Genomic DNA, 24789 nt, shown 5'->3' on the forward strand with positions numbered 1-24789 from the left:
CTCTCTCTCTCTCTCTCTCTCTCTCTCTCTCTCTCTCTCTCTTTCTTTCTTTCTTTCTTTCTTTCTTTCTTTCTTTCTTTCTTTGTTTTTGACAAAGTTTCTCTGTATAGCCCTAGCTGTCCTGGAACCCACTCTGTAGACCAGGCTGGCCTCGAACTCAGAAATCCGCCTGCCTCTGCCTCCCAAATGCTGGGATTAAAGGCGTGCGCCACCACTGCCCAGCCTTAAGTCAGTTTCTGTTAATATTTCTCTGGTTTTGCCTGTTTTTTTTAAACATTAAATAATGTGGTTAATATTAATAAACATCAGAATTAATGCAGCCCTAAATATTGCCCTTAATATAAGCTTCTACTTTTGGAACTTTTTCTGTAAAAGTATTCACCTTTAAAAATTCAAATATACATTTTTAATTAAAATGTAATTATGACCCTTTCTCTCCTCTCATCTCTTTCCTTCCTGTGTCCCCTCCCTTGAGCCTCTCTCATGACCCCTCCCTCTCAAATTTATGGGTTCCTTTTCCTTGATTACTATTGCTATATATGTCTATTGATGCACAAATCACACAGCCTGTTTGGTCCATTTTGTGAAGATACAACCCCACTGTTCACATTTCATATTAATTCATTTAGTGTTTGATAATCTGATAAATGAGAATATATATATATATATGTAATTTTACCATCATATTTAAATTTTCCTTATTATACCTATTTAATATATATTTCTCCTGAAAGTTTCCTGTCAATAAATATACATGTGTGTATAGGGATATACACATGTACACACATACATACTACATGTTTCCATTTGGTGGCTATTTTTTCTTCCCGATTTGCAATCGTTACACATAAGCATGAAGTGTTGATATAATTTGTCAAACATGTTACAGAATAAATTATAAACAACTCCTTTTCTGTCAATTATCTATTAATTTTGTGTCTTTTGCTAAGCAGAATGTTCCAATTTTAATAGTCAAAGTTTTCAATATTTTCCTTTACATTTTCTAGATTTTATTTATTCCCTAGAAATTCTATTCCCACCTAAAGTATGCAAAATTTCCTTCCATATTCTCATTCTGATACATTTATAACATTGTTTTTAATTCCTTATACCATATAGAGATTTTTTTTTCATAGTTATGGGAAAGAGTGTTTGTCTTCCCTCCACTGAATGTTTTTTTTAATTCTGTTATTGAACACACAATGTATTTTCTTCCACTTTCGTATAAGGCTGCATTATATTCAGTGGTTTCTTCATCCAGTCTGTCTCCGGTCCACAGCTCTGTTCTGTCAATCACGCCATCTCGTCCTCTGGGATCTGTTAGAGCAGACACCACCGTGCTCCCTTCTCAGAGAAGCCTGGCTCTTATACGTATCTTATGTGTGAACTTTAGAATCAGCCCTTCAGTTTCCACTAGTATCTGACCTTTCTACAAAGAAACAGAAGACATCTTTCAGCTTACTCACTGCTCACATAGCTCTGATTAGGACTATTGCATCTTCTTTTGTATGAGGTGTATTCTGGTTTTCAATAAATTTTATTCAGATTAATATAATCTCCTTTTCAGCCTATTAGTGCTGTGTAAGAAATCTATTTATTTCCATATTTTGAGCATACATTCAATTAATAAACTCCAGATGAAGAGAGATACCATCCTCTCAGTTTACTCATCTAACCTATTCCACTGACTGGAACTCAGAGAGTGGCAATGACTGGGTCACATGACCTGTCCCTCGTGCGAACACTCCAGAGATCTCAGGGTCAAGTATTATTTTCAAAATACACTTTCGTCTTTCAGAGAAACTTCTTTCTTTGGTAGTTTCAACTAGGAGCTCTAAAGTTTTACTAAATTCTGCTACATTTGCTTGGGTCAAAGTTTCCCTTATGACATATTCCAGTCTATGATCCATTTTGAGTTTATTTGTGAACAATGGAAAGATGTAGAATTAATTTACTTCTGTTCTTCTGCATGTGGATACCGAGTTCCCCTGCCCCGTTGTTTCTCTCTCCTGCTTTTCCTCGATTTACTCTGTTCTTGTGCCCATTTCTCCTCCTCTGGCTTCTTGTTAACACACTTGGTTTAAAAAGTCACCATGCTGATCAGGGGCACAAGTCCCTTCCGGTCCCACCAGCACCAGGGTAGCTAGGGCATGGAGTCGGCTGACACCCGCAAGCTACCCACAAGACCCTCCACGGGATCTTAAGACCTCTGGTGAGTGGAACACAGCTGCTGTTCCAATCCAATCTCACGGGACCTGAGACTGCATTAATTAGGGAAGCAGAAAACCCAGCCTGATCAGGGGCACAAGTCCCTTCTGGTCCACGCCAGCACAGGGGTACCTTGGGCGTGGAGTCTGAGGACACCTGTAAGGTAGACACAGGACCCTCCACAGGATCTTAAGACCTCTGTGAGTGGATCACAACTTCTGCCAGGAAGCAGGTTCGAACACCAGATATCTGGGCACCTTCCCTGCAAGAGGAGAGCCTGCCTGCAGAGAATACTCTAACCACTGAAACTCAGGAGAGAGCTAGTCTCCCAGGTCTGCTGATGGAGGCTAAAAGAATCACAGGAGGAACAAGCTCTAACCAGAGACAATTATAACAACTAACTCCAGAGATTACAAGATGGCAAAAGGCAAACATAAGAATCTTACTAACAGAAATCAAGACCACTCACCATCATCAGAACGCAGCACTCCCACCCCACCTAGTCCTGGGCACCCCAACACAACCTAAAAGCTAGACCCGGATTTAAAAGCATATTTCATGATGATGGTAGAGGACATCAAGAAGGACTTTAATAACTCACTTAAAGAAATACAGGAGAACACTGCTAAACAGGTAGAAGACCTTAAAGAGGAAGCACAAAAATCCCTTAAAGAATTGCAGGAAAACATGACCAAACAGGTGATGGAATTGAATAAAACCATCCAAGACCTAAAAAGGGAAGTAGACACAATAAAGAAAACCCAAAGTGAGGCAAAGCTGGAGATAGAAAACCTAGGAAAGAAATCTGGAACCCTAGACGCAAGCATCAGCAACAGAATACAAGAGATGGAAGAGAGAATCTCAGGTGCAGAAGATTCCATAGAGAACATCGGCACAACAATCAAAGAAAATGCAAAAAGATCCTAACTCAAAACATCCAGGAAATCCAGGACACAATGAGAAGACCAAACCTACGGATAATAGGAGTAGATGAGAATGAAGATTTTCAACTCAAAGGGCCAGCAAATATCTTCAACAAAATTATAGAAGAAAACTTCCCAAACCTAAAGAAAAAGATGCCCATGAACATACAAGAAGCCTACAGAACTCCAAATAGACTAGATCAGAAAAGAAATTCCTCCCGATACATAATAATCAGAACAACAAATGCACTAAATAAAGATAGAATATTAAAAGCAGTAAGGGAAAAAGGTCAAGTAACATATAAAGGCAGGCCTATCAGAATTACACCAGACTTTTCACCAGAGACTATGAAAGCCAGAAGATCCTGGACAGATGTTATACAGACCCTAAGAGAACACAAATGCCAGCCCAGGCTGCTATACCCAGCCAAATTCTCAATTACCATAGATGGAGAAACCAAAGTATTCCACGACAAAACCAAATTCACACATTATCTTTCCATGAATCCAGCCCTTCAAAGGATAATAACAGAAAAAGACCAATACAAGAATGGAAACCAAGCCCTAGAAAAAGCAAGAAAGTAATCCCTCAACAAACCAAAAAGAAGACAGCCACAAGAACAGAATGCCAACTCTAACAACAAAAATAACATTACTTTTCCTTAATATCTCTTAATATCAATGGACTCAATTCCCCAATAAAAAGACATAGACTAACAGACTGGCTACACAAACAGGACCCAACCTTCTGCTGCTTACAGGAAATCAATCTCAGGAAAAAAGACAGACACTACCTCAGAGTGAAAGGCTGGAAAACAATTTTCCAAGCAAATGGTCTAAAGAAACAAGCTGGAGTAGCCATATCTAATAGGGGAGTGGGGGGGGAGGGTATGGGGGACTTTTGGGATAGCATTGGAAATGTAAATGAGGAAAATACATAATAAAAAATATTAAAAAAATATATAGTAACTTAACCAGTATTTAACAGAAACCAATTTGGGGGGAAACATCATTTGTTGTATTTATTTGTTTTTCCTCCCAATTCTATGTTGAGGATATCAACCATGTAACAGTTTAACTCTACCCAATTCATTATAGTAGATGATTCCTGAACTCTGTGTGCTAATAAATTATGTACTTACATAATAAAAAAAAAAAAGTCACCATGCCACATTTACACAAACAGTGTCCCATCTCTTCCGGTTCTTAGACTTTCGGGAGTGAAGCTGGGATGCTCACGTGATTGATTTTCTTTTTTTAACTACATCTTAATGACAGCTTATTATCAGATCATTGCATCTATGAAAGTTGCTTACTGCTTTCATTTGTTTTTAAAACAAAATCCCAAACGTTTGATTTACATCAAATGAAGACTTGGAAGCCTGCTAGCTCAGAGAGGTGGAGAGAACACCCGCTGACCTTCCTACTCCATTGATGTCCCAGTCATTCTCCTTCTCCACACAGTCTTAAACACCCTCAACCCAAAGACCCTCCTTCCTCTTTCCTGGGTTTTCTTAGGTTCACACCCTGCCAACTGGTGCCTTGCTCTGCTTGTTGACTTCATTTAGCTCTTGTTTACAGAAAGCTCTCTGGGTTAAAGTTGTGTGTTAATGGCTGAGCCACAACACAAGAAAAAAGGGTTTTCCCGTTCACAGTCTCAGGGTTCACAATGTGATCAAAATCTTGCAGCATCTCCCTCTAAGCATAAGTTGGTATCATGTAAGAAAGCTCACATACAGTTAAAGAAAAAAGAAAAATGTAACTGAGTGACACATCTATCCCAAAAGATGTGCAAACCACAGCAAGAAACACACACAAAGTATTAAAGACCAAGCTTCTTGGGCAACTCCAAAACCTTAGAGCCCCTCAAAAACTTAACCCAAAAGTAATAAAATAGCTGGAAATCCCAGAGAAAAGTTAGAACCTTCTACAAACATTTGATGGCCACGGGGAGGCCCCTTTTTTTCTTTATTTAGTAAATACATTTTAATCTACCTTTCTCTGACTGGCACTGGCTATATTTCTCTTTATTTTTTATGTTGGTATTTCCCCAGCATTCACTTGTAATTACTGACTTTGTTTTCTTCTCAGGAAGAGTTATGCTAAAGAATTTAAAATTTAAGTAGATTCCCTCTTTTGTCTTTTGCTCCTTTCTTGTGTCTCATCCTATTCCAAGAATCTGTGATTCCTGTTTTGAAAAACTTTGTTAAATTTTTTGTTTGAGACCATTATGCACTGAACATTTGTAGTCATGTGTTTTCTATAGGTGTGTGAGCACAAGATTCCGCATATCCCTATTATATTATATTCTGAAATCCTTGGCACTCTCTTCTTATTTTCCCACCAATTTCTAAAGGAAGCTGTTACTTCCTCTCCTCTCCCCAAGCTCAACTTTTTGTCACCCCGTATCTAGCAGATACATTAAGATTTGTGGTCCCTATTTTCATTACCCCTCACACATTGTATGTCTCCTAGTGGCAGCTCCCAGGTATCCGTCTTGGAGCCAGCAGCAGTCTTAAGTTCTGCCTGCCTTTCTGGACACACTTACAAGGCTGCCTCATTTAACCTCTGAGGAAATGCTGCTGCCGTTCAGTACCCAGAACAAGCAAGGAAACAGGAAGAGCCTCCAGCTCCTTTCCCAAATTAGTCAAGCCGGCCCCACCCTGCTCTTTCAATCTCTGTGTTTTAGAGTTTGAAACTTGTTTGCACATCAAAAATAATTTTCTTCTTTGCATATGTTCAGACATAATTTTGGCTCAAGTCACAAAATTTTGGTCCAGAAATTATGTATAAAAAGCCCTGTAATATATCATGTCTGAATTCTCATTTAAGTTGGCTTTTCGTGGTTCTTTCTTAAGCTGAAACATGTTTCTGTCCAAACCTTTCAAAATTTCTAATCTACGGTTAATAGTTGTAATATGAACTTTTTAAGAAATATAGCAAAATGTGCATTCTGTGTGAGATATATTGAAGCGACTTGATCAAATGTAACTCTATACACAGATTCTCACACCTGCTTAGTATAATACATGGCAGATCACATACCTATTCTGTGCCTTATTTCCTTACTTCCTTTGTCTTGAGACCCAAACAGGAGAAACCACTGTGCAAACTCTTAGATAATATGAAAAATAAGGCATTTTTATCATCATTACATTAGCCGTTTTTCAGCTGTCTGAGTGATATCTTTGATACAGTAAGAGTGTTTGCTGATCAGTCTTTAATTTGTATAGCTTGGTCATCGGTAAAATACTGATAACAATAATCTTATTGTGATCATGATACATGCATTTCCAGTATTTCTATTCCATCAACTTTGGCCTGAATTTAAAATCCTACTCCAGAAAGCATCTGGAATCACCTCTGAGAACAGAGCTGTTCTGAATCCTGGAGTCACAGCAGCAAATACTATCAGGTTCCACTTTCTGATATTCAGTGACCACAAACTTTGACAGACAAAACCTGCATTTTTAAAGAGCTATTTAGGGGCCAGCAGTATTATAATAAGTGAATGTGGTTTATTTTATTATTATTGAGTATGGATATACCAGAAATGAACTAGAAACATGGTTTGTGGGACTTTTTGGTCCTGGAGAAACACGGACAAAAATTGGGGGTGTCATTTTTGTGTTTTCCTGATTTACTGGGTAGAATTTCAAACCATGAAAACCTAAAGGTAAATGTTTGAATAATAGGCAAAGATGTTGAATGATTCACACAATTGTCTATTTTCCCTCATATTTATTTTGATTTTTTAGGGTCCATTAGGATTGATGGGACCTGAAGGCGAACCAGGAATCCCAGGATACAGAGTAAACATTTCTGATTTTAAATAAATGATTATTCACAGACAAGAAGGCATTTTTAGCTCATATTATATACCAAATATGCAAACTAAGATTCACTTTTCATTTATTAAAATTTTATTATAAATAACATGAGAATGAAAAAATATGCAATGAAATTAGACACAAAGTCTCAATAAATGTCTGTATAATTAATTATAATAGTCATTGTGGAGCTTCATATATATCCACCACCAAAAAGATAAAGTTCTAATAAACTTGAGAAAATAAAGTAAAATAAACACTGTTATTTAAAAATGTTTCTTTTCCTTGATAAGGCATTGTGATATTTTGGTTCTCAACCTTCTGTAAAGTGTGCCTTGCACTTCTTCTCAGAAAACTGCAATGAGTAACAGCATGGGGTCGGTAGCAACAGATAGCACATCTGCTTGGTCTGGGGACTTGCTCTTTACTTGTTGCTATTCTTATAGGGCCATCAAGGTCAACCAGGACCCTCTGGATTGCCAGGACCCAAAGGAGAAAAGGTGTGTGTGTGCGTGTGTGTGTGTGTGTGTGTGCGTGTGTGTGTGCGTGTGCGTGTGTGTGTGTGTGTGTGTGTGTTGGCCTTTTACTTCCAAAGTTATGTATGAAACCTATGATTTCTTTCTAAATGAATGCATGAAAATACTGTTAAGAGATAGAAGGGCTACTTTTCAAGTTAGAAAATTTGCAGATTCTAGGAGGATATAAATACCAAGGAAATATTTTCTATGGATTAATTGGAGATTAAGGTGAAACAGTATATGTAAAGGTCCTTTGTGATACACAGTTTCATAAAAGCAAAATTATTTATTGAAAGGGGATATGATGTGCTGGATAACATTGCCATAAGCACACAAATATTAACTTAGAGTTTAATTTCCTAACGAGTTAGTAATAACTACAGCATGGCTCAGTTTGTAATCTAATTGAAAGTATACATGTCGAGAAAATTTATGATTAGTTTTGTGTAATTAAAACAGGTTAACATGTCCAATAAAAGATTCTATACATAATAGAAGCCTATATAAAATATGATACACTTAATTCTTAACTACAAAGTTTTCACTTAAATACAGCCAAAAAAACACATTAGAAAGTAACAAGAGTATTTTAAATGTACTTTCTGAACTAAGTTGTGTTAATAAATTCCTATATTTCTTTTAGGGCTACCCAGGAGAAGACAGCACAGTTCTGGGACCTCCTGGGCCTCCAGGTGAACCAGTATGTCTTTTCTCACATTATTTTGGTTCCTAAGATGAAATCAGTCAAGAGCTTTTGATGTCTGCCGGTCATGTCTTTACAGAGCTCTGTTTGGTTAGTCTTACCACTGGGCCTTACAGTAACTCAATATTTACCTCTATACCATGTACATAATGTAAAAGTCTCAGATATGAAAAAGTGCAGGAGTCACACTCCTCCACCGAGATGCATATCTAGGAAAATTAACTCTGACTCAAACTTTCAACATGGAATGCAACACAGAGTCCTAAAATACTAGTCCAAAACTAATACACCGATAATTTAGTTTTCTAGGGCAAATATTTCTCTAATTATAAAGATCAGATTTGTTCCTGAAGTATTTTTATTTTTTATATATTTTTATTAGCTATTTTCTTCATTTACATTTCAAATGCTATCCCCAAAGCCCCCTATAACCTCCCCATGCCCTGCTCCCCAACCCACCCACTCCTGCTTCCTGGCCCTGGCATTCCCCTGTAGTGGGGCATATGATCTTCCCAAAACCAAGGGCCTCTCCTCCAACTGATGGCCCACTAGGCCATCCTCTGCTACATATGCGACTAGAGACACAGCTCTGGGAGCTACTGGTTAGTTCATATTGTTGTTCCTCCTATAGGGTTGCAGACCCCTTTAGCTCCTTGGGTACTTTCTCTAGCTCCTTCATTAGGGGCCCTGTAATCCATCCAATAGATGACTGTGGGCATCCACTTCTGTATTTGCCAGGCATTGGCATAGACTCATACGAGAGAGCTATGTTAGGGTCCTGTCAGCCAAATCTTTCTGGCATATGCAATAGTGTCTGGGTTTGGTGGTTGTATATGGGATGGATCCCCTGGTGGGGCAGCCATTCGGTATTCTTCAGTTGAGAATTCTTTGTTTAGCTCTGTACCCCATTTTTTAATAGGCTTATTTGATTTTCTGGAGTTCATCTTCTTGAGTTCTTTATATATATTGGATATTAGTCCCCTATCTGATTTAGGATTGGTAAAGACCCTTTCCCAATCTGTTGGTGGCCTTTTTGTCTTATTGACAGTGTCTTTTGCCTTACAGAAGCTTTGCAACTTTATGAGGTCCCATTTGTTGAGTCTCGATCTTACAGCACAAGCCATTGTTGTTCTGTTCAGGAATTTTTCCCCTGTGTGCATATCTGAAGTATTTTTATAAAAACCTAATCCATACGTGTTTATTAGAATTTACTGGCAGTTGACAAATGGTTTGCCAGCTTTTACTGATTTGTCATTACAGCTTTTCAAGACCATGGGCCTATGAGCCTTCAAATCCAACATTTTAAAGACAAACTGTCATCACTGGTTTTGAGACAGGGCCACTAGTGTAACTTTGGTATCTGAATAACCAATTGTACGATGTTTAAGGCTAAAGGGAGATGTGAAAGACATATATACATTTAAGTGGATGGATAATGCTTAGTTCACAAAAATAAGCATATTGGTTGTATTTTCCATTTTTTCATGTAGTATTATTCAAAATAAGGATGCCAGAGGCATGACATCAGAATATACAGTCCCACTGTATATTTGATCTGGCTCTGTAGCTACTGTTGCCATTGATATTTTACTGTAGAAAAGAATGTTTCAAGCTAAATCAAGACACTTCATTTAAAGGCAATCTCTCTGTATGAGTGTTTAAGTGTCCTTGTGAAGTATGTGCTAGTCTATCCTCTTTGGGGGTCAATGACCCTTTCACAGGGGTCATATGTCAGATATCCTGCATATCAGATTCTTACATTACAATTCATTAAGCAGCAAAATTTACAGTTGTAAAGTAGCAGCAAAAATAACTTTATGGTTGGGAGTCATGGCAACGTGAGGGACTGTGCTAAAGGGTAGCAGCATTAGGAAAGTCGAGAATCACTGACTTTGAGGGAAATACTTGGCAAAAATATAAAAATTATCCAACAAACAGAAAAAAATTACCAAGTAGAGAATAATAGTATTTAATTTTTCAGGTTCTGGAATGTCAATCAGATTCTGTCTACTGAAATAAAATAAATATTTGGGGACTAAAAATATAATTACAATGGGATCTCCCGGTAGACATGAGATAGGGGTGAGATTTAAACCAGATCCCCAGAACAGGGATCAGAGTCTCTGTCTTTGCGTTGCACCGACTAACCATGCATTTAGGAGTAAAGTACGTTTCACCTATCAATAGTCTATAGTAAATTCTCCTGTGTGGAAACTGATACTCTATGTAAGTTTTAAAGATTATAATTGAACAGCTTACCATATCAAATTATTTAGATGAGAAATATTTTTAAAATAAGCCTTACTTTTTTAGGTTAGTTGAAGAAGCCTGTAAAATAAATACAATTAATTTTTGCATAAATTTCAGTTCGACTCATTTCACATTACAAAAATTATAAGATTTATAATATGGTATTATCCTCATAAAATTTCAAGGTTTTACTAAGCATTATTTCTTCAATATTTTTCCATAGATTCATTATGAGATTATATGCGTATAATTCTGTTTTAACAGTAAACCTCATACTGATTATATCTGTGTTTTAATTTGTTGTATTAGCTCTGATAACTGGATTTAAACATTTTGAAATCATGTGGCAACTATATAAACCATTAAGTTTTTAATTGTGTAGCGCTTTTGACATCCCTTGAGAGTCAACCATTTTTCAGTTACATGTAGCAGGCTTAAAGAAGCTACTATACCTTGACAGAGATATTTTTGGCAAAAGAATGAAGCACCCTAATTGCAGCATTACAGCCATGAAACTGGTTGTCTTTGTGTGTGATCTCTTTAGGGGCCAATGGGGGAGCAAGGAGAGACAGGGGAACATGGCGAAGAAGGCTATAAGGTAATCCTTGCAAGCTACAAAATAAATGTAATTACCCAAAAGGTTTGGCCCAGCATTCCAAACTCCCTCGGACTTACTTTGGACTGGCATTCCTGTTGATGGCAGCTCCTGCTCTTGCCTTCTGGCTCTTGACTCTTGTTTACAGTGCCAGGTTCCCTGTCGCTTCAGTCTTATGACTCATTCACAAGATTCCTTGCCCCCTCCCACCCTCACATCACATCACGCTGACATAGACCCTATCTGACACCTAAAATTTGTCTCTAGCTTTCTTATCCCTAGACTCACCCTGAAGCCCTATAATACTGCTTTCATGTCACTCAACACATTTTACTGTCTTGTGTTGCTCTATTTTTGCTAGTTTTTTTTTAATTATGTAGTGCCTTAAATCTATCTTGTATAATGTTTAGTTCTAAGCCCTATGTGTACTATACTTGTAGTAATGACCCTATAGATTACTTCACCCAATACATCTCTGCCTCAAGGCCAATGCTCTGTGGTCACTTCTGAAAGATTTAGATTAGCCAAGCTGACTGGACAAGCAGCTAGACATAAGATCACTATTATTACACTGATCTTCTCAAGATGCCTTCTGTCTGGGTTATTTCAGTAGCTCTCTAACTAGACTCGCAGCTGTAGCCCTTTCAAATCCACTTACCAATTCTGTCCCTCAAATCTGTGCTTCTCACACCCCTTCCTCTACCAGGAAGTCCTCACTGCTTCATCTGGAAAGTGGTCCCTCTGAGATCGAACTTGTCCCCTCTTTGCTTGCAGGACCCCATGGCCAATCAGTTCACTGATGCCGTAAGGAGGAATCCACCACTTCCCTCATGCTCTCTCACAGACAGACTCCACCAAACCCTTCACTGACTCACATTTAACTTTTGCTGTTTCACAAAATGAAGTTGCCAGTGTTTACCAAGACATAGCAGAGGATGAAGTGGAGCTCTCAGGAAGTGGTTTCTCATTGGCGAGAACTGTGCCACAACCTCACAGAGTCCAAAGAGGCAGCTGGTGAAGCTGTGGTCGCTGTGGAAAGGTCGCCATGCTCCGACAAGCCAGGGAAGCAGCAAACTGTGCCTGAGCTTTGCAGCTGGCTCGGATGCCCTGGAGATCCTTAGTGTAGTGACATCTATAAAGACTTCTTCTCCAAGTCATATCACATTTATAGGCTTTGAAGGTCATACACCATCTTAATCACCATTCAACCCTCTGCATGAATTAATATTTTAAAATATGATATTTGTCCAGCATAACATACCAGATTCAGCAAAATATCCCTCAACTAATATTTTCTATTCTGTTTTAAAGAAGACTGTATTTAAATTAAGTTCTAGAATACTCTGCTTCCATTTTAGCTGATAACATGACTAGGCCACATGACTAGACTTACTTGAATTAATGTAATCCTTTCTATTCCCAGGGCCATATGGGTGTGCCAGGACTCAGGGGTGCCACTGGACAGCAAGGACCCCCAGTATGTTGTGAAAGTATTCTTTAATTCTGAATTTAAAGAAAATCCCATTAACATAGTTCATTTCTTGTCTGCCTTACATGATATTTCTCTCTTGGCTCCTATTAAAGGGTGAACCAGGTGACCAGGGTGGACAAGGACTGAAAGGAGGGAGAGGATCTGAAGTAAGTGGCACGTGCTAGACAATGTGAAATGTATTGTTGGCTTAAAAAGCAGGCACACAACAAGTTTCCGTATATAATTCAAATAGCCATTCACTCTCCTGAATGAAGGTCACTGTAAGCCTCTGAAGGAGGGATTGCCAAACTCTGCGCTAAACCATGATTGAGTGGTTCTTATCTTTTGACTAGAATCTATATTGCAGTTCATCTACCCTGGCCTTGTAAAATATTCCCTGAAGGTGGTCTGTTCCTGGGGGGCTGGAGAGATGGCTTCAACAAGCATTCTAGTAGAGGACTCAAGGTCAGTTCTCAACACCCCACTGGGGATTTCACAACCACCTGTACAACCAGCTCCATGGGATAAAATGTCCTCCTCTGGCCACCATGGGAACCTGCTTTTATGTGCACATACCTCCACACAGATGATTCAAAAATGAAATACACATATGCATAATTTTAAAATAAAATAAATCTGTCTTTTTAAGTGAACAGAGTCTGACGAACAATACCCAAAGTTATCCTCTAGCCGCCACATGTATGTGCTCAGACAAACACACATGAACCTGCACACATGTATTCACTAGCACATGCACAAACCCACGCACAGTAAGTAAACAAGAATTAATAAATAGTTATATATTAATAACTGTCCCGGGTGAAGGAAGAGCAGAGAAATGGGATGGCTTTCATTACTACTTAGAATTTTTCATGTCTAAAGTGGGAAACGTTGTAGAATCAACTATAAACCTAGAAAACCATGCTACATGCTACCTGTGGGACAAACTATACGCCCAGAAAACAATGCTATGTGGTACCCAAGAATGTGGGTGCTTGCCAAGGCTTTATCCTAAAGTGTCTAAAGTTTTCTAATTAAAGTTTGTCTATTTATCGGGTTTCCTTTTTTTTTTTTTTTTTGACATATCTCTTGAAGGAGAAACTCTCTGGTTTTTGTTAGCTTCTGTTAAGATTATAGCAGTGAAAATCAAATTGTTGTATTAGAAGACAGCCTTTCCAATGAGCTGGTGAGCTGTCCCTAGGAGTTGGAGCCGAAAGGTGCTGAGGCCATCCCTTGACTTCTCCATGATCCAAAGAAACAGTGGTTCTTGCTCTGAGGGCATGCTGGGGCATGCAGCTCACAAGCACAATTTAGGACCTCTAAGAGTTTATACGAGCATTAATTGCTACAAGAATAACCACCAGTTATGTATAATTCATTAAGGACTCCTTTGGTGGCCAGATGAGTCCTGTCCAAATGCTGTCATCTTGTTTTTTGCAAAGCTTTGAGTTTGTTTTTTAGATTTGGAAATGGCCCCCTCAAATTCATCTGGACAGCAGTCTTGTTTGTGAAGTGAAGAGACATAAATCCCAGAGAGATTATGTGTTACCTAAGATCACAGAACTAATTAGCAAAAGAACCAGAAACAGGATCTTAATTGCCTGGGTCTCATTATGCTTTGAAATCTTGTATCTCATTATTATACAAAAGCTATCACTTTGAAATCTTGTATCAATTATAAACTTTTTATAAATTAAAATGCAGTTAATTCTGACAAACTCGTGAGTTTTTTCACTGGGCATGTGAGAGAGGTTCCTGCGATGCAGATATGAGTGAAAGTTCCTAGGAGCCTCAAAGACTCAAGTCTCAGGCTTCTTTTCCTCTCAACACCAAACTTTATAGAGTTTAGTGAACTGGTTAGAAAGAAGGGAGGGAAAATAATTCATTTTGAGTCTTTAGAAACTTTAGAAAGCAGACACAGTCTTTAGAAAGCAGACACAGTAATCTAAAGTTGACCACTCAAAGGAAGTTGGAGCGAACTGAAAGTTTGGATAACTATCCTTGAGATTTCTTTAAAAATAACGCAGTCTAAAACAAACAAAAGAGCAAGGTCTAAATTAACAGGGAACCTTAAAATATCATAAGAATTAGATCACCTTCTCTAGACAGAGAGCCAGTGGAGTACCCGTGAATGGAGCACTTCTGAAACGGGACCATGTGGGCCACTAGGTGAGTTTTTCAGTGTGTCTGAGCAAAGTAGAAAGCACAAATTCCCATGTATTGTGGAAAAAAATTCCTACAGAATCATTTGCCTTTCCTATGTAAGGACAGATATTCCATCCATGGATTTATGAAGGATTTATGTCCAATAAAATAGAATAAGTTAAGTCTGGCATTATGGAATACGTCTACTTTTATTATATTTGAATTTGGCATGTTGGTTGGAGTGTGACTCTTTCCTTTCTTACGGGTCTAACCCAGTTAATCATCCAGGAACCGCTTGCACAACAGTGTATTTCCTTCTCCTCAGGCCATACGTAATTTTCTACTGGACATACTAGACCATGTAAGGGAGAGGGTGTTTAGCAATGCTTAACTCTTAGTTGAGTTATGAAACTATCTAATGGTGCTAGTTTTGAGACATTTTAATGTAAAAATTCTCAAGATAAAATATAATGCAGTACAAAGAAGTGTACTGTCCAGGCTCATATAACTAATTGACACAGGATCCATAGCTTAAAACACACACACACACACAATTTTGTTTCTGGAGTTCGAGCTGGGCACAGCATTTAACTTCTGAAATAATTCCCAACGTAAGGAAAGTCTTCAAATGTAATTGATGTAACAATGCACAAACCTTCCTACTTGTATTTTGTTATTTGAATGTTTGGAGCACATACATGAAAATATGCTAGAAGTTGAGCCATGTCGGTCTTCTTTATAACAGAACCAACATCTGTCCCAAGTGTCCATCCCGTGTGGAGGTAGAGAGCTGAATGATGGGTACCTAATTCCTTGATTCCCTCTAACTCCTCTAAAACTCTCAAACCTGTTACATTTGACAAAATTTTCTTAAAGATTTATTTACTTATTTTATGTTTGTGAGTACACTGTAGCTGTACAGATGGTTGTGAGCCTTCATGTGATTGTTGGGAATTGAATTTTTAGGACCTCTGCTCACTCCAGTCTGCCCTGCTTGCTCTGGTCAACTCCACTCGCTCAGTCCCTGCTCCCTCTGGTCCAAAGAATGTAGCTGTCTTCAGACGCACCAGAAAAGGGTGTCAGATCTCATTATAGGTGGTTGTGAGCCACCATGTGGTTGCTGGGATTTGAACTCAGGACCTTTGAAGAGCAGTCGGTGCTCTTATCCCCTAAGCCATCTCGCCAGCCCACATTTGACACATTTGACCGTGTTTCCCATCTCGAGACTGAAGTAGCATCCTACTACTTCATGGCTTCTCATGGCTAGAAAGATAGTATGAAGGTGACTTTAGTCTTCAGGGATGCTGCACACACAACCACCAAAATGCATGCCATCCCTAGTGGCCCCCAACTGCAGTCTACATTAATTTTTTTTTTTGGTTTGTCGAGACAGGGTTTCTCTGTATAACCCTGGCTGTCCTGGGACTCACTTTGTAGACCAGGCTGGCCTCGAACTCAGAAATCCACCTGCCTCTGCATCCCAAGTGCTGCTAAAGGCGTGTGCCACCACGCCCAGCCTCCAACTGCAGTAATCTTTACTGTGCTGGCCCCCCTCTGTGGTCTGACTGGAAGAAGTTTTTTTGAGTCAAGCTTACATGTGTACCTTCCTGGGTGCTGGGATTATTCAGTGCACACCACCAAGCTCAGCTAAACAGTTAGACTTTCTGTCTCTTACAAGAAAGATCATTTTCTTCTGTGATGCACATGCTCTATATTCCAAATGTAACATCTGAGATTGATTGTGTGTGTGTGTGGTGTGTATGTGTGAGTGTGAACACCATATCTTTAGCATGATTACTAAGAACTTACCATCCCAGTGTAAAACAGTCCTGTCCAGGGTAACTTCAGATGTTCTCTGAGGAGTATGCCTGATAATAACACAATACAATTCTTTCCCTTATTTGTACACCAGGTTACTGTGTTCCGTGGTTTTCATCTGAAAATAATTTGGGCATATCATCAGAACAATGGAATGATTTGCAAGGACAGAGTCTCTAACTACCCTGGCAGACCATCTGCTGTTGAATCAATTATGACTAAAAACATCTCACACATGGAAAAACAAACAGCTCCTTGGGAAATAATACCCATTTTTTTTAATGCGAAAGTGTATTCTTTGTGCTTCCATGGAAGCACATTTTGGGCTCTTGGTTCACATCCATCACCACACAGTGTCTTGTGACCAGGAACTTGGCCTTTGTATTCCTAGCATGTAACAGATGCCACGATACATGATACATGATATTCAATAAAACTCTATTGAGTTTAGAATTTAGCCACTTTCAAAAGGAGGCACAGATCCTGTCTGACAGTGAGGCCATTTTCAAAACAGTGCTGTTTTAGAATTATGATTGAATTTTTAAGTCATAGAATTTGGAGCAAAGGGGAATTTCATACTCGATCTGTTCAATTTCTCCCATTTTCCATGAGGACGCAACCCCCACACAAACAACTCCTGTGAGATTTAAATGGCCATCCCAGTGACACACAGCTTGTTATGTGCACTTCTGTGTTATTCTAGGCTCGCTATTCTTTTCCACGGCTTGTTTAAGTAAGTGTATTTCTATCTATTAATGCCTGTGCTTCCCATTTTCAGGGTCCTCAGGGGAAAAGGGGAGTTCCTGGTCCTTCTGGGAAACCAGGCATTCCCGTAAGTAACAGACCTCTTTTATCTTCCTTGTTTTTCTAAACAGAATTGACAACTTTAGCAAGCAGAATAGTTTGGGGCCAGTTATGTCATGTTGGATAAATCAGACTGCCTTGAAAAAAACTTCAAACCCATGCCGGAACACAGAGGGACCAAAATATGACCACTGACTCTAAACCAAATTTGCTGTTTAAATCTGAGTCCCTGAAAGTGAAGGATGCTATTTCCCCAAGTTACGGAGCCCTCCCTGTGGACTCTTACTTCTCCCTCTTGGTGAACCACTGTAAACAGGGAACTTGGAAACATGACCAAGCAAGTGGTAACAAAGGTCAGAGTCTTCAAGTATAATTAAAAAGACATGAGATGAACTGGCTTTTAATTGGAGGGCTCAGCTTCTCCTTCTCCTGGCAATTAGTGCAGAAAGTCTTAGGGGTGGGTAGAACAAGTCCTTTGTCCTAGAATAAAGGTTAATTTCACCTTAGTATCCGTATCCTCCTCTAACTGGGTAGTTATGTGCTGACTGCCGAGTTAAAAAGACACCACTTCTGATACCACCTGCTTCTTCTTGCCTGCACTGGGGCAAAAGAGGAGGAAAAGATACAGAACACCTTGCAGATAAAGCCCAATTGTTCAAGAGTAGAAACAAGATAGTCAGGCCTTTTGTTAGTCATGTTTATTTGACTCAAAATGGGGGAAAGCATCATATTCTTTAGTCTTAAGTAAAAACAAAACCAAAACATGATACAAGGATTTACAGAAAACACTGATACCTCCAGCTGATAGCTCCAGCTGTCTCCAGCTGATGCCTCCAGCTGATGCCTCCAGCTGATGCCTCCAGCTGATGCCTCCAGCTGATGCCTCCAGCTGATGCCTCCAGCTGATGCCTCTAGCTCACAGCTCCATCTCACATCTATTCTTGACCTAGAGAAAGATGGACTGACACAGTGACAAATATCAGGAATTTCACTGTGACTTGAGAAGGTCCACAATAAATTACTGACTCAGTTTTATTTTTCTTTAGGGGACATTTTCTTAGGCACTTGGACTGAAACCAGAGCCTACTGGATACTAATCAAATGTTCTTCTACACAGTTATAGCCTTAGATCTTAGGACAGAATATAGAAATATAGCTTTTTCTACACCAAGAAATGCCATCTGCCCAATATGTGTCTATAATCAAAATTATTTTTAATTACCAAGGGAGTTCCAGGCTTTCCCGGGCCAAAAGGCTTACAAGGATACCCCGGAGTCGACGGCATGTCAGGATACCCTGGGAAGCCTGGTCTACCAGGAAAACAAGGACTTCTGGTGAGTAGTGAGCATATATTGTGCCCCTTACTTCTGCATAGGTGTCTTTTTAAGGACCATGGTTATGGGGACTCTGGTTATGTCATAGCTAGGGTATTAGTTCAGATTAAGCCAATCATTTTTCTAATAGTTATCTTGGAATTGGACTAATGATTCCAAGTATGTCAGTAGGTATAGACTCTTGGATATTTTATAGTAGCAATTTATATTTTCTGTACATGTAAAAGTTTAAAAAAGCAAGACAAGTATAAGGAAGCTCACCGAGTGATTCCATGAGGAGGCCGTGTTTGTATTCACCAAATGTCCGTCACCATCTTTGGAATATTTTGGTCTTGGCGGTACCTCAAGTAGGTTCTGCCCAGAATAAATTTCCCTTTGCTTTTACAGCCCTAGGTATTTTCAAGAACTGTGTGGATATTTCCTGCATTCGTTTAAGGGTGATACAATGATAGGAAATCATTCTTGTCTTTAATGCAATTTCTAGCTTATTTGATCAGAAAGTTTAGAATCGTCTTTTAGAGAATTACTGTGTGTGTGTATGTGATCAGAAGAGGGCATCAGATCCTCTGGAACTAAAGTTATAGAAGGCTATTAGTTGCCTACTATGACTGGTGGGAACTGAACCCCGGTCTAGTAAGCACCCTTAACTCCTGAGCCATCTCTCCAATCCTCCAAACTATATTTTTGTCTTCACTCATAGTTGAGTGAAGGTTTTTTATCAGTGCCAACCTAATTCAGATATATAGGGAAACATTAGAATAGCTATCTTCTTTCAATCACCCAGTAAAACTGAGCGCTTTAAGTTCCCACTATTGGGATATGGTTATTCGTTGACTTGTTTCTCTTTTCTTAAGTAATAAATCAACCCTCGTTGTTTATTCAAATGTGGCAAGGTGACGTACACAAACCCAAGCCCACACCAAGGCTCTTCTTTCACTATGGTGAGGTGCCTCATATATTTCGAAACAAAAAGAAACTAAAACAATCATTTATCCAATCTAAGTATTTCAGAAATAAACTCATACTCAGGTTCTATTTGGAGACATGAAATTTTTAAGGAGTCTTTTTTTTTTTTTTTTTGGTTTTTGGAGACAGGGTTTCTCTGTGTAGCCCTGGCTGTCCTGGAACTCACTTTGTAGACCAGGCTGGCCTCGAACTCAGAAATGCGCCTGCCTCTGCCTCCCGAGTGCTGGGATTAAAGACGTGCGCCACCACGCCCGGCTTAAGGAGTCTTTTAACACAGTTTCTATTTAATTCTGGAGGAGGTATATCAGAACATCAGGTTAAGGCGAGACAGGTGTGACACCTGGGGTGAATATTTAATTGAAACAAATATTTTATAGACTTCTGACAGCCGTATCTATCTAGTTAAAGACTTTTTTCTTCCTCCTCTTTCTCTCCTCTTCTTGCTCTCCTTCCTTCTCCTTTTTCCTCTCTTCCTCCACCTTTTCCTTCTAACAGGATCTTAACATGTAGCTGGACTACTCAACCAGCATTTGCTTCAGTCTCCCGGTGCTGGAATATAATGAGGCATTATATTGTACCACAGCTACCACACAAGAGGACTCTCATCTGATATCCCAGTCTAAAAGATAACTCTGTATACTGTGCCTTCAGCTTTACCATGGAAAGCCTGGGGTTTCACTTTCCCCAGTACTCGGTCACATAATAATTGACCTAAGGTCTCTCTGAACAAGCCTTGGACATGAGTCATAGAATATGCCTCTTGCCATTCCGTGAAGGGTTTCCTCCAGGACCATCTGCTTTCCCTCAGAAGGTTCTGGTCTAGGAGCTGGCTCTGAATCTGAGAAACGATTGAGTCGCTTAGTTTGACATTTATCCATAAAACCTACAAGCTTTCCAGTTGAATGCCAACATATTCTAGCAAACCATGGCATATTTGGTTGATTCTGTGGGTTCTTATGTTAAATTAAACATTCCAAAGATATGTACAGATCAAACCAGTGATAAATGCTTCCACCTTTTCTCTGATTAGTAAATTAGTATCCTGGGTTCTATTGCTGAGGCATTCCAAAACTCCCATTTCAGAGACACAATTCTAATGCATTTCGAACACCTCGGAAGAATCTAGGCTTCAAATTGACAGTCTGCTGATTGTTAATAGTGCGATCGGGTGCCTGTCTGACCTTGTTCATGTTCTGCTTACTAGTTAATTTTATTGTATAGGTAAGAATTACTTATTTGAAAGCTATGTATGACCTAATACAGCTAAAAATATTTTTCAAGTAATTTTCCACGGTGCTATTGGATTTTCAGGTAGATGATACCTTCAAATAATGCCCCACTTCCTCACATTCCTTACGTGTTCTTCCACATGAGCTCTAAGGCACCCTTCGTGCTGTATTTAGAAGCATCAGAAATATTGGGAGAGTATCTACTGCTCTCATAGAGATAACGCAGCTAGTGTTTTCCCGCCTGGAGCATCTCCATCTTCCATCCATCCCCCATGTCCTGCATCATCCTTTACAGTTCCTCTTTCCTGGTTTCCATAGATACCTTAGTTTCCTTCTGTTGATGAGACTTGCCTGTACTTTGGCTATTGCTCACATGGCATGAATAATGGACTTAATAATCAAGTGTATATGCATTGAAGCTGTGGCCTATTCATCATATCACTGTCTATAGCTTCCCTTTGACACAACAAGTGGTGAAATGCATCTCCAGTATGTATATTTCTCTAGGACCCTAACCTCTGGCGCTGTTTCATCCTGCCACAGAGCTTGACTCTCAGGTGCTGTGCGCGTTCTGTTCATATTCTCTTTCTTTCTCACATTCTTAAGAGGGGTACACTTAAACTGTCCAGTCACCAATATTTTCAGTACCCTGTATAAGAAAATCTTCTAAATTTGTAAGACAGCTTTCCGAGCTCTTAAGTAATAACAGATTCTAGTTTTCCTCCTTGTAAATATAAAACACACTTGGCATTGTTCTGGAGATTCAGCTAAACAGTAAGGTCCCAGCAAGAGTAGTAACAAGAAACAAAGGTCATTCAGATTATTATGGAAGATATAAAACTGTCTCCATTTGCATATAACACAATTATCCACGTAGAAAGTCCAGCATCCATTAAAAAATGAACTTAGCAATGTTTCAGGATGCATGACTCCCACACATAAATGAGCATATGTACTCTTATGTTGTTTAATGACAGGATTCTGAGACGAGGATTGTTTGGGATTCCATCATTATGAAACATTATAGACTGTACTTATATAAACCATAATTGTGCCGCTTGCCACAGCCTGTGATCTGTGGTGTGGCCTTAGCTTCTATTTGTATACCATGCCATGTGACAGTGCTGACTACTGTAACCTTGAATATCTATGCAGCTGAAGACAGCTAAACATAGAGAAGTATGCTGAAAACATGTGTAAGGGATTTCTCTAAAAGTCACATGCAGGGCTGGGGAGATGGCTCACTAGATAAAGTTGCCTTGCAAGTGTGAGGACTGAGTTTAGATCCCCAGTTCCCATATGTATGATAATCAAGCATGACAGCCCCTGAGATCCCAGAGGCAGAGAGAGGGATTCCCCAGAGGGAGGGATGAGGTGGCTAGTTAGACTAGCCCTATGGACAATCTCAGGGTTTAATTGTGAGACTCTGCCTCAATAAATAAAATGGAGAGCAATTGAGGAAGACACTCCATGTCAACTTTGTGTTCTAAGGCCTATACATACATACACACATACACCACACATGCATACATGCACACACACATGCAAACATGCACATACACAACACACACATGCATACATGCACAAACACATGCAAACATGCACATACATACACCACACATGCATACATGCACACACACAACACACATGCATACATGCATACACACATGCAAACATGCACACACACATACACAACACACACATGCAAACATGCACAAACACACATGTAAACATGTACGCACACACAACACACATGCATACATGCACACACATGCAAACATGCACAAACACACACAATACACACATGCAAAAATGTACACACACATGCATACATGCACACAGACATGCAAGCATGCACATGCACAACACACGCATGCATGCACACACACATGCAAACATGCACATACACAACACACACATGCATACATGCACACACACATGCAAACATGCACACACACATACACAACACACACATGCATACATGCACACACACATGCATACAGGCAAACACACACATGCAAACATACACACACACACACACAGAGGCAAAAGAATATTGCCCCAGTCTAAGGCACTTAGCATTAGTAAGGCTGAGCAGCCAGGCTCTGGTGAGACAGGGAGCTATGGCGAGTGAATGAGGTGAGCAAGCCATGACTCTGCTGCTGTAGACTTTAGGCTACAGTAAATGAATTTTATGAAACTATTATGAAATAATATGAAATAATTTATTCAATAATAAATTAATTTAGATTATTATGACATTTTAATGTAAATTTTTGGAGGTTTAGAGTAAGACAACAAATCACATCAAAGAGCTGCATAAAAACATTTTCTTCCTTTGTGTCTCTGTCAATATTTTCTACTCTTGTATTTTTTTAACCCTTTGATAAATTTTTAAACATTCAAAGGGACAATTAATAGATGGGATGTCACAATCTGCTTGCTTTAAGAATTGACACATATGGAAGAGCTGAGATCAGATGGGCCATGTACTCTGATGGAGATGCTTAAGCACCAGCCTGTCAGCACATTTGATGTATTCAGCAGACCTGGGGGAGAAGGAAGATTAGCCTAGCTCAGAAGGAAGTCTCTGTAGGTGATACGTCTTAGGCTGCACTCCTTTGGGAGGTGGAAAGTTATGGCAGACAGTCTCCACAAGAAGTGTCAATATCCCTCGAACCTGGCCTGGGAGATTTGGCCATTTCCATAGTTCTGAGGCATCAGGTCCTTGACATGGCCCTGCTCCTGACAACAGAACAGAATCAGTTAGAACTTCGTTTGCTCCCCACAGGAGGAGTCCACTCAGGAGCTACTAAATTCAGCACACAGTTGTGCGTAGCAACAGTGGTGTCAATAATACCATCCCGTGTTCAGCAGCAAGCATGGTACACGCCTCAGTGCGCACATTTTGACTTCCTGATTTCCCTTCGATTATTACACTTTCAAACCTGATTTTCACTGTTTGTCTGTGATTATATGAGCTGCAATTGTCTTTTCCCTCCCCTTAAATTATCCAGGGTCATTTTCTGATGTTTACAGGTAATGTTCTAAAACAGAAATCTAATAAAATAAAACAATAAGTTCTGTGGTTTAGCATCCTTTACAGACCCTGCATTGTAATCCCGAGATTTGCACATCGGTAGGTATTTATGAAGATGGAAAAGTTCTCCACAGAATATTTTATATATGATATTGAGTTTCTCATGCTTTTTCAAAGAATACACTAAATAAACTAATATCTTCAGTGGCTACCTGGTCATTAGCACAAGTAATGTCTAAGAGAATAGTTTCGAAGGCAAAGGAAAGCTACTAAATTTTTTTAACGCTATTGGAGGAAATATAATCATTGCTAAAAGCAAGGAAGATTCCTGAAGTATTTTCAACCAGGGATAAGGACATCTTTCTCATTGGCCTTTTATTTAAATCATGGCACCATGGTGTTCCTTGGCTTCCCTTTAAAGACTGCTGGGTTTATCCACTTAGAAAAATATTTATTCTAGGGTTTGTAGCATTATGCAACTGCCTAGTTTTTCTAAACAATGTTCTTTCTTTCTTTTCTTTTCTTTTTTTCCCCCCTTTTTAGTTTTGATGTGGCCACAGAATTACAGAATTCCTGGCATATTATCTCTGTAGTCTCGGTGTTTTTCAAGGTCATGTGACCATAGCTGAGGGATAGTTTCAGGGAAGCTCAAGTTGCCTTTCTGAATTTCCTTTGCTCAAATGAGTGTTCCAAGGCCAGACAGCTTAGCACATCTGTAGCAAATGAGTCTACCACGCTGTTTTCGTTGAGTTGGACTTCTGTACACAGTCCCTCAATCATTTAGGAAAAAAAAACTTTTCCTTGAAAAAATCATAAATCTATCTGTCACTAAAACAAAGACTTACCAGCCTTTTTTTTTTTTTTAATTTTTATTGCTACTCTAATAAAACTGGTTTTTGAAAAGGAAGGAATGAGATGTAACTAACAACTTATTTTAGGACAAATCAAGGCTCTT

The 24789-nt window shown here is 39.2% G+C and overlaps 1 protein-coding gene across 2 annotated transcripts in view; it reads left to right on the forward strand.

The window, feature by feature from the left end:
- Positions 1-24789, forward strand: part of Col24a1 (collagen type XXIV alpha 1 chain) — a 265128-nt gene that overhangs the window by 184809 nt on the left and 55530 nt on the right. For both annotated transcript variants that reach the window (XM_021158013.2, XM_021158014.2), the window contains exons 40-47: positions 6890-6943; positions 7408-7461; positions 8123-8179; positions 10977-11030; positions 12451-12504; positions 12612-12665; positions 17240-17293; positions 18492-18599. In XM_021158013.2, the coding sequence (XP_021013672.1) occupies positions 6890-6943; positions 7408-7461; positions 8123-8179; positions 10977-11030; positions 12451-12504; positions 12612-12665; positions 17240-17293; positions 18492-18599 (489 nt within the window). The remainder of the gene's footprint in view (positions 1-6889; positions 6944-7407; positions 7462-8122; positions 8180-10976; positions 11031-12450; positions 12505-12611; positions 12666-17239; positions 17294-18491; positions 18600-24789) is intronic.

Source organism: Mus caroli, chromosome 3 (assembly GCF_900094665.2).
Source record: "Mus caroli chromosome 3, CAROLI_EIJ_v1.1, whole genome shotgun sequence".
NCBI classification, from domain to species: Eukaryota; Metazoa; Chordata; class Mammalia; order Rodentia; family Muridae; genus Mus; species Mus caroli.